At 39.9% G+C, this 11,044-nt stretch overlaps 1 protein-coding gene across 7 annotated transcripts in view; it reads left to right on the top strand.

Moving 5' to 3' along the window:
- Nucleotides 1-740: 740 nt before the first annotated feature.
- LOC123763978 (adenylate kinase isoenzyme 5) overlaps nt 741-11,044 on the top strand; it is a 90,465-nt gene continuing 80,161 nt past the window's right edge. For 5 of the 7 annotated variants that reach the window (XM_069330036.1, XM_069330039.1, XM_069330037.1 and 2 more), the window contains exon 1: nt 763-2,344. In XM_069330036.1, the coding sequence (XP_069186137.1) occupies nt 2,287-2,344 (58 nt within the window). In that variant the 5' untranslated portion in view covers nt 763-2,286. Of the gene's footprint in view, nt 2,345-11,044 lie in introns of all 7 variants that reach the window. The other 2 variants (XM_069330035.1, XM_069330040.1) reach the window with 2 other exon arrangements.

The following is an 11,044-nucleotide window of genomic DNA, read 5'->3' as shown; positions in this document are numbered from 1 at the left end:
TGGCTTTAAATTTGGGTCAATAATAATAAAACGTGTGTATTTTCAGGTCTTATTATCTTACCAACGAAACAGCAGCATAAAAGTGAGTACTCATACAACTGAATCACATCTAAGCAAGCCATAAGATAACATAAAAATAATAACGAGGGGGGTTAAGATGCGGAGCGAGATGAGGCCCGCAGGTACTTGAGACTCCCGCATGCGGCCATGAAATATTTCCGCAGTGCACCGCAACTTGGAACTCTCTCTCTCTCTCCCACTGTCCCGTTGACGGCCTCGGCATTTACTTGTGATTTGTTCTCGTCATCGTCCTGCGTTACCCCGAGAGACAGAGAGGCTTCCCTCGCAGTAGATCATCACACCCGGGCACCGAAGTACAATTGCCGGTATCAATTGCGTCTGCGTTATGGAAACCAATGGACGAAATACAAGGAATCTGAGCAATGCAGAAGGAAGTAGGTTATCGACGCCGCAGAGTATGATAAGTCTCCCCCTCCCTCTCTCTCTCTCTCTACCAATCGTCCTCCGCCAACACACTACCTCTACTTCACCTCCTCTCTCTAATCCAAAACTCGCATAAACATCATTTCGTTGCTAACTTGCCAATACAAGATATTTACGATATTCGTGAGGTAAACCACTCAAGGGCTTCTCTCTCCAGGACAGGTGTGTTGGCTTCACGAAAGAATAGGCAACGTCCAAGCTCATAAATTAATACAAATAGCGACTCCTGGAGCAGCGGGAGTCATTCAGCGCTCAGTCACCGTCGGGTGCGGACGTCGCTCGGGCTCTGCTTGTCCCCCACTACGTGTGCTTTCTTAAATGTTAAAAACTCTCAAACTTGTGGTTACCTTTTTTTTTAAGTAACAGAAAGGCTAATATATTATAATTTCTTGACAATCTGTGCGCTAATTTTTCCGTATATGTATCAGCAAGCAGCGACTATTAGTGCCAGAGTGAAATAGCTTTGTATCCGTTTGCTGAATGTGCTACATTATACACTACACGGCCCCATTTAAGCGATCGTTCCTGGACCAGTGTGTGTGTGTGGAAGGCCGGTGTATGTGCGTGCTGCCGCTATGTTTATAGAGTTATAGAGCTGGTGGCCGGTATATCCTGTGCTATCCGGTCAACAACAACGGCGTTGGCAACCGTTGCTCTTTAGTGCCACCCCCCCCCCCCACCGGCCGCTGCTGGCACCTGAGTGCCACCAGCGTACAGAGTGGCACTTTGTACTGGGCCATCAGCTCAGTACAAAGGTTGTGTAGGTGTGCCAGAGGCTACGAGCACTTATGAATAACAGGTTTCACTGATTAAAAATATGTTCCACGACGAATAACATTTCACTGATGTTTCACCTGTTCTTCTAATGAATAACAGATTTCAATAGTGAATTGAATAATCCACTAATGAAAATTGCGTTTCATTGATGACTAACATGATCCATTGATGAATAACATGTTCCGCTGATGAATCACATGTTCCACTGATGAATAACATACTCCAATGTTGAATATGTTCTACTGATGGATAACATGTTCCACTGATGAAAACAATGTTCCATTGATGAATTGAAAGATCCATAATGCATTGAAGAGCTTTTTTTTTGAACTTTCACATATAACTGATAAAATAATTCTCATAAACGAGTAACGAAACAAAATTAATTTAGTGGTGTCAATTACGACAGATCTCAAATCTGCCAATTAAAACCACAATGATCAACGCACAATTATTCGTATGGTAAAAAAAAGAGAGTAATATTGCCATAATACCGATTCACGACGATGGTATTTGGCAAACGAGAGGTGATGGCAAGAAATGGTTCCCTGTACGGTATTGAAAGGGAGATGACCGTGGATTTATACGAAACGGGGTTATCAGCGGCGGGGCAAAATGTTGTTTGTCTACTACCTGAATGAAACACTTAGGGTTAAAAGTAAGCATTGATATGAACATTTGTTTGGAGTACAATGCGACTTGTTCTTCCGGTATGAGAGAGTGGAGGTACCATGGCTGTTTGAAAGGGTACAACACACCCGTGTGAGTGGGGGTGTTCTACGCTCGTATAAAGGCTACTGGTAGCTTAATAAAAAGGGGTACCACGCCCGTGTAAGGGATATCACTACCTTGTGAGGGGGAGTACCACGCACATGTGGACGCGGTACACGCTTGGAAGAGAAGTACCTTGGAGGTTACACGTTGTGCGGGCCGGGACAGCTCCCCCAGCGACCCCGCGTACTATGGGAAGATGCGGTCGTAGAGCTGCCAACACATCAGGCTTTAATGCAAGTTCTCAGTGACATCTCCAGCCTCTTCAAGATGGGCATCTGTCTCGATACAGGTAGGTGGTGTAGTCGTTATCTTGCTCACTTGAGGCTTTTTAGGCGTGGTTTGGCTCAAGTGAGATAGTCTAGTTATATGGCTCAAGTTAGGGGGGTCTAGTTGTATGACTCAAGTAAGGTGGTGTAGTTGTATGACTCGAGTAAGGTGGTCTAGTTGTATGACTCAAGTATAGGGATCTAGTTGTATAACTCAAGTAAGATGGTCTAGTTGTATTACTCAAGTAAGATGGTCTAGTTGTATTACTCAAGTAAAGGGGGTCTAGTTGTATGACTCACGCCGGATATTTTAGCCGAGGTCTGACCCGAGTTCGATACTCTTGCTGTGTATTGATTCAGTTAATGAGAAGTGCTGCTCCCTAGCTGAGGTAAGGTGGGGGGGGGGGAGGCTTGGTTTGTTGTGCAGAATACGAACGTTCTCCCCACAGCGTCTGTGGATGGAATGTACTCAATATGTAATATGGACTGTTGTACTGACCCCCCCACCCCTAAAATATATATATTTTAAATATACAAAATATTACAAAAAATTATCCACCCCCCCCCCCTCCGAAAAAAGTGTACATTTTGGACTACTGAAACCTCGCCGGATTTTTTAAGCCTTTATTTGTCAATGGGCTTAACAAAAAACCTGAGATTAACCATAAACCAAAGAAACCCAATTTAAGTCTAAATAAGCACTCATATGCCTAACATGAGCAATCTTAGGCCTAATTTAGTACATATATTTAGTATAATAAATTTATGAAAAGTTGAACGAGGCTTTAGCCTTCTTTCACAAACCTTCTACAAAACAAATTGTACAAAACTCGATTTTTTTGCGATACAATCCTTTATCTTTTGTATATATCTTCCTCAGTAGGTTCAGATATTATATTTTTGATAGTATAGGCTGTCTTTCTTTTTTTTTTCTCCAACAGCTCATATTGTGTATAATGCAGTTTGTGTGTAGCTGCTGGCAGTGTCTTTATTGAGGGTGGGATGGGTTTAAGAGACGGCTCTCGACAATAGTTCTTAACGACCATATTGTGACGAGCTCAGGCTTGATGTGGGAGCAACCAATGAGGCTTGACGTGGGCGGTACCGGCGAGACTTGACGTGGGCGGTATCGGCGAGGCTTGACGTGGGCGGTACCGGCGGGGCTTGACGTGGGTGGTACCGGCGAGGCTTGACGTGGGAGGTACTGGCGAGGCTTGACGTGGGAGGTACCGGCGAGGCTTGACGTGGGCGGTACCGGCGAGGCTTGACGTGGGCGGTACCGGCGAGGCTTGACGTGGGCGGTACCGGCGAGGCTTCATACAGGTGGAACCGGTTGTTGATGGAAGTTTTCTTGTGACCAATTCTACTTTTAATTTTAGCGATAAATATATAGGTATTGATTATGGCTCATATGTTAGGACTGAAAGCGTGGGCAGAGAGGTGGAGGGAGAGGTTAATTAGAGCAGGGAATGAGAGAGTGGCGGAGTCGTGGGTGTATTTGCCACAACGTACAAAATACAAAGTGCTTATAACCTCACCAGAGACGTACGAACGCAAGCAACCAAGCATATATATATATATATATATATATATATATATATATATATATATATATATATATATATATATATATATCATTAAGCTTGATTCAGTTATATTTCTATACATAAACAATCTGTTGAAAGCTAGAATCTTTGCATTAGACAAGTCAACACGATGATTAAAATCACAATGCTTGACCACTGCCTTAACCTCAAACTGTATTGCTGTGCGGTCAGTATACAATATACTGTATAAAGTATACATTGGCCAAAGTATACTTTATCAGACTTCACAAGGTATCTGATGCGCAATTCCTGTAGTTAAGTCCTTCGAATTTTTTATAAGCATATTTCTTGTTGTGCTCACATTTTGAAAACTAGATTTATATTAAAATCCTTAAAGGTGCGGGAAATTTGTGCCACGTTTTCCACATCCGGGAGCACAAACATATATTTTAAAGTGATTCACTCTCTGAGTAGAATTATCCAAATTATTTCTTATCCTGCTTAAAAACTATATCTACAACAGATTTAACAAAGAGACAATCTCAAAGTTTTTTACATTTCTTCTATAAATTCAGAACTACAGACACGCAAAGCCCTTAGAAACATTGAACAAAATTAATGACTATTTCAACTTAATGTGATGGTTTGAATACAAATTTATATATGAGCAAACGTTACATAAATACGGTTTCTTATAAGCACTGTACGTAAAATTTTTATTTTGTCTATGAATCAAAGTATTCAAAACCGACTGGGTTCCATTGTTTTGTCTTTCAACTGAAAATTTAATGTAAGGAACCAAATCACTGAGGTCTTGGGAAGGCAGCCAAAAGCATAATACATCATCCCCCATATCTGTAACATTTGGTATTAGCTGAACAAACTCTTAGTTTAAATATATAAGTTGGTAGAAAAAAGGAATTATAAATATATATATTAGTTGCTAGAAATAAGGAATAAGGAAATAAGTACTAGGAATAAGGGGTATCCCATTATCATACCAAGCATCTGGGCATTTAATTTACCATTAACACAAAAATATTTTCTTTAACACATAATTTTGCCAATTTTTTTGCCATTCTAATAATTTTGTGTAACAGTTCCCACCGAATTAACAATCGGTCTCTCAGGTTGTCGGCTGTGAGAGTTGATCTGACCATATACTACCACACATCTCTGGTGGACCCCATCTAGAGCTCACCTTCAAAACGACATATCTTGTTTGGAGACATTTCAACACAGCGACAAAAATCATCTCGGAACAAAATCTCTCCTCTACTACCAGGAAAGTTTCAAGGACACAGGACTAACAACACTACAATCTAAATATGAAGGAACTGATGTTATTGAGACCTTTAAAATACCGAACAAGTCGGAGAATATTAATCCAGACCACTTCTTTAAAAGGTCAAATGAAACACATACAAGACGTAACAGTTTCAAGCTCAACAAGCCTCAGTGTAGGATAGAAAACAGAAGATGTTTTTTTTTTCGCCCATCCATATCTATAAGAGAGAATGTGTGAGGTTTGAGGCGAGACTCTTGGAATCTCATTAAACTTTTAGAGGATTAATCGTTATTTTATCGAGTGTTATAGAGGGTAGGGATTATCCCAGTGCCCCCTAAAGGGAGGGTATGGCTCCAGTGCCCTTAAAGTTCATAGAATTCAGCATTAATTTAAATTATGGTAAATTAAAATATTGATTTTCAAAACACATGTGTGGATGATAGATTTGTATTGTGCACGCAACGTTTTGGTTAAAATGACAGGGAAAGGGGGCTAGGAGAGGTGGGGGAAAGGACGAATGTGGACAGGGAGGGAGAGAGGAGATAACGAAGGTGTGCGAAGGCTTGGAGGGAGGAGACTGAGGAAGGGCGTGTTTGGGACTGGGAAGGTGAACGTAGAAGGGCAGTGTATTCAGGGAGGGAGGAGATGGGGGAGAAGGGCAGGAGATGGGGGAGAAGGGCAGGAGATGAGTAGAGGGGCATGTGTGATCAGGGAGGGAGGAGAATTAATTAAAATATTAAATTAATATTAATAAAATATTAAAAATACTGAATAGATTATAATCTTAAAAAAAAAAAATATTTGTTTTTGCACGGAGGTTTCGATGTATTTTGTGAGTTTTGGCTGATCTGAACCAGGAACAGTTTCCTATTCTGATCCATGAATAGTTTCCGGGATCTGAACTAACAGCAAGTTTCGGTAGGCTATTTGAAGCAAGAAGTACACTAAAATAACGAAAATGGCCATTAAAGCCACTCTCGCCCAGTGTTTCATAAAAAAACAACTCATAAGGAAGAAGATAGTGAAGATTAGACTCAATATGGCGCAAAAAGTGAAAAGTTTTTATTTAAAGGATGCACCCCAGTAAGAGCAAGGTTACCAGTTCTGTAATAATTGACAAAAATAAAAAAAGTGTTTAAAAAATATTTACCCATTGTTCAAAATGTATCTCAAAGCCCTACTTGAACATTATGAAGTTCAAGCCCTGACTTCTACCTCGTCAGGGCGTGAAAGTTCATTCCGCCAAATGGGTGCAGATTGAAGACAGTCCATGTTTCATTTACTATGAGATAGCTAGCCTAGGATTTTAATTACAAATAAGACAACCTAATATTTTATATAGAAATTAGACAACCCAGTATTTTCCTTAGATATATATATTTTATTTAGAAATGAGAAAGCTTAGCGGTCCATTTAGAATGAGAAAGACTAAATAGCAAAGCCTAAAAATATTTGCCAATTTATTCACTCTCCTCCGCGCTAATTTGTGTCTCTGGCAGATGCAGGGAGACTCTGTATATATATATGAATTACCCTAAATGATAACTAACTAGATAAATAATAAATAACGTCAGTGCTATTACTGATATTATCTCGAAAAGAATTACTTCAGGGGTCTTGACGTTATTTTATTTTTGCAATTATTGTTGTTAGATTGTTTTGTTTAAACATTTAGAGAGAGAGAGAGAGAGAGAGAGAGGAATTGCCTTACTCATGAACATCACTCCATCAGCGATCATTCTTTCCTACCTTTACATGCTCAACAGGTTGATACATGGAAGATCAGGTCAACTGATTTCATGAAGGCTCTGGGATACAGTTGGGTACTGGCTCATCCCGTTCCCTATATGATTGATACTTAGATTTAAATAAAATTTATTCGTAATGATAAATAAAAATAATCTCATGAAATAAATGAGTCTCCAGGGTCAGATGAGTCTCATCTCAAACCTCTGATGAGCTGAGGTAGGATAACAGCTGTTGCTTGTAGCTTCATTAGGTACCTGTTTGTTATATGATAATCACTTAGAATCAAATATTAATCCCACGAAATAATTGAGTTTCCAGGCAGAGGCTTCAGATGAGCTGAGGTAGAATAAGAGCTCTTGCTTGCAGTTTCACTAGGTACACGTCAATTGACAGCCCTAATGATCCCTAGTATTAGTTTAAAAGAGAGAGAGAATGAGTGGGGGGCGAGGAAGAAAGAGAGAATGAGGGAGGTAGGATGAAGAGAAAGAGAGAGAGAGACGTCAGAGTGGATCCAGCGATGAGTTACTGGTATCCAAACTGGCGTGAGGTGAGGTCGTGCCCCAATTATTCTATAACTGGTTAATGTGTTTGACATTAATGAAGCCCCTTGATGTGGTACAGGGGAGGCATCATCATCATGATGCCCGGGACCAGTCTCCCCACCTGGACCCGTGCCTGCAGCCTGTATATTTCTAATAATCCCTTTCTCATCAATCTTTATTTTTCTGATTTTCTCCTTCCCGAGAAACGATCGAAATATTCCCACTGCATTTGTCGATCCTCTGCGAGTGCACGGAGACTCCAGTTAATATGGATTTGTTCCAGAGCTCAGTTGCTGATTCCTTGGAATCATGACAAAGACCATCAATTGCCAGAAAAAAGTAATCAGTAACATAGACTTTTTACCATTTTTATAATGGTCTTATGGTGATTTTTGTCTTCTGGTAACTCATAGATATCATCGCATACTTGCACCTCAGTGGTTCAACTGATCACCTCTGTGAGCATTAAAGCTGATAGACTGTAGCAAGGCCCTCGTCATAGCCCGACATTTACCGTTTACTACTATCAATCCTTTTAAACATCTGTCGCCGCATCATGTGTTGTTGCTGTTGCTACACTTAGTACACAAGAGTGTTCACTGTGAGCGGCGTTACCCTCTACATCCCATCTGTACACATGCTCTAAAGTTGTTATTATCATTTGTATCATCATCATCATCATCATCATCATCATCATCATCATCATCATCATCATCATCACTATAACTACTATCAATACATCCCGTACTTTCACAACTAACACCACTTCTACCATTACTACCCACTACTAACACCACTTCTACAACCACAACTACCACCAGATTTGACTTAATGTAAACTCTGTCAGCAGAACTATTCGCATATTTTGCATCATTATATAATGTGAAAAAATCGCGGAATTCAGAGATAACATCATCTACGGAATCAGAAAAATGTGTAAGTACTTCATTCATAATGATGTGCTGCCAGGAATCTTAGCAAAGTGTTCAAAATTCGCTTACTGTAGGTAATGCATGATTGTAAAGCTGCCGCCCAGTTGGGTGGGTGTGGATCAAGATTAGTTATTATTTATTTATTTATATACAAGACGGTACATTGGGTTTATGAGAGTACAGAGGCTTGAAGTTTTACATTCTTGTAAAGCCACTGGCACGCAAAGCGTTTCAGGCAGACTAGTAACTGTGTGACTCACCATAGACGTAAAGTGCCTTGTATAGTGACTGTTGTGAGCCTCTTGTTGAATCACTTGTGATATGAAAAGATTAATGATATGTAAATGTATTTCTGTACATGGATGTATATATATATATATATATATATATATATATATATATATATATATATATATATATATATATATATATATATATATATATTATTAAATATGACCGAAAAAGTAAGATTAATAATTCTAACACGAATTTTCTCAATCTTTCGTACATTTCTTTTCACTGTTGGAGGTAAATCAAAAATCAATTCTCCAAAATTCATTTTTTATTTCTAGTCTGACGCGACACGAGCGCGTTTCGTAAAACTTATTACATTTTCAAAGACTTTAGTTTACAAATACACAACTGAATAGAACTTACGCATCTCCGATTTTATATCTACATTTGAGTGAGGTGGATGGGGTGAGGTGGCATTAATAGGGTATTAATTTCATCAACACAAGACAGAACAAGAGGTGGCATTAATAGGGTATTAATTTCATCAACACAAGACAGAACACGAAATCATCGATAGATACAGCGATAGCAGGCGGCTTGACGTTTGCGAGGCACTACACATCAAGAAGTCAACACCAGCAATCAACAGCCAATTAATGCACAACTATATTCTACCCACCTCAAGACTCCGCTCCAATATAGAAGCATCAAGAAATATGGACCAATAGGCTTTCTACAAACACTTCTATTCAATACCCATTGTTTCGTGTTCTGTCTTGTGTTGATGAAATTAATACCCTATTAATGCCACCTCTTGTTCTGTCTTGTGTTGATGAAATTAATACCCTATTAATGCCACCTCACCCCATCCACCTCACTCAAATGTAGATATAATATCGGAGATGCGTAAGTTCTATTCAGTTGTGTATTTGTAAACTAAAGTCTTTGAAAATGTAATAAGTTTTACGAAACGCGCTCGTGTCGCGTCAGACTAGAAATAAAAAATGAATTTTGGAGAATTGATTTTTGATTTACCTCCAACAGTGAAAAGAAATGTACGAAAGATTGAGAAAATTCGTGTTAGAATTATTAATCTTACTTTTTCGGTCATATTTAATAATATATGTCTACAGGAAAGACTGCTACCAAAATATACTAATATATATATATATATATATGTACATGTGTAAGTAACATTAACAATTGTGTAACTAGTTTCACAAGATTGTCACTTGCTTAGCTAAACGAAATATGTAGTTCAGTTCCTAAACCGATTATGCGCTTTTCTAACCCATTTCACCACTCCTTCACGGGATGGGTATAGGGTGCATAATAGAGAAAGAAATTGAATCGAATACTACTGCCTCTTATATTTTATGTTACTGCTTTAGATTCGAGTCGTGTGGGAATAGTGAGTGGTATTGACGGAACATTTCATCATAGTTTTACTGACCAAATTTCAATACAGTTTTGGCCAGAGTAATTCTGCCATGTTTAATACAGCGAGGATGGTGATCATCTTATATCTATAAGTATATAAATAAGAGAATTAGTGTCTTTATGTTTTCTTATCCAAGGCAGAAGACCAGCGGCTTGGGGATAGCCTCGCCCAACTTTCCAAGATGACAAATGGGGGTATGGGAATGACATAGACCAGTCAGGGTCGGCTCCATTGACAACCTTTAATAAATACTGATATTTATACCGACCCTCTGCGAGTCATGAAGTCTTAAGTCGAAGATGTGGTTTCCGTTGAGTTTTGGCAGTTTTTCACCTCTGTAATAAAAAAAAGCTCTGAGAGAGACGGTGGCGAGAGAGAGAGAGAGAGAGAGAGAGAGAGAGAGAGAGAGAGAGAGAGAGAGAGAGAGAGAGAGAGAGAGGGAGAGGGAGAGGGAGAGAGAGAGAGAGAGAGAGAGAGAGAGAGAGAGGGAGAGGGAGAGAGAGAGAGAGAGAGAGAGAGAGAGAGAGAGAGAGAGAGAGAGAGAGAGAGAGAGAGAGAGTGTTAGATACCACATTGTGAGAGAACAGGAGGAAAAAGAGGGGTAGGGGGGGTGTCGGAAAAGCTAGGGGACTGCCCTGGGAGGGGGTACTGACTTGGTGGAGCTGCGTTACTAGGTTGACCTTGGGAGGGGGGGAGGGTTTCTGACCTGGCTCGACCTTCACAGCCAAGGTCGCCCCTACTCCCTCTCGTCCTTAGTGAATTAAGACCAAGGGTATAATTAACATGGTGAGTAATTTATTATAAGAGCTAATTAATTTAAGCCAAAGGCAGAGGCTCCATTGCTTGGTTGTATGGCTCTTACTAAGAGCACCACATTAACGGCTAATGGGGCTACCCCCCCCCATGCTGGTTAATGGGGCTAGCTCATGCTAGCTAATAGGGCTAGCTCATGTCAATTAATGATGTTGCCTCAGGCTAGCTGATGAGGCA

The sequence above is a fragment of the Procambarus clarkii genome, chromosome 23 (assembly GCF_040958095.1).
Source record: "Procambarus clarkii isolate CNS0578487 chromosome 23, FALCON_Pclarkii_2.0, whole genome shotgun sequence".
NCBI classification, from domain to species: Eukaryota; Metazoa; Arthropoda; class Malacostraca; order Decapoda; family Cambaridae; genus Procambarus; species Procambarus clarkii.
This window is presented reverse-complemented; position numbering and strand designations above follow the sequence as displayed.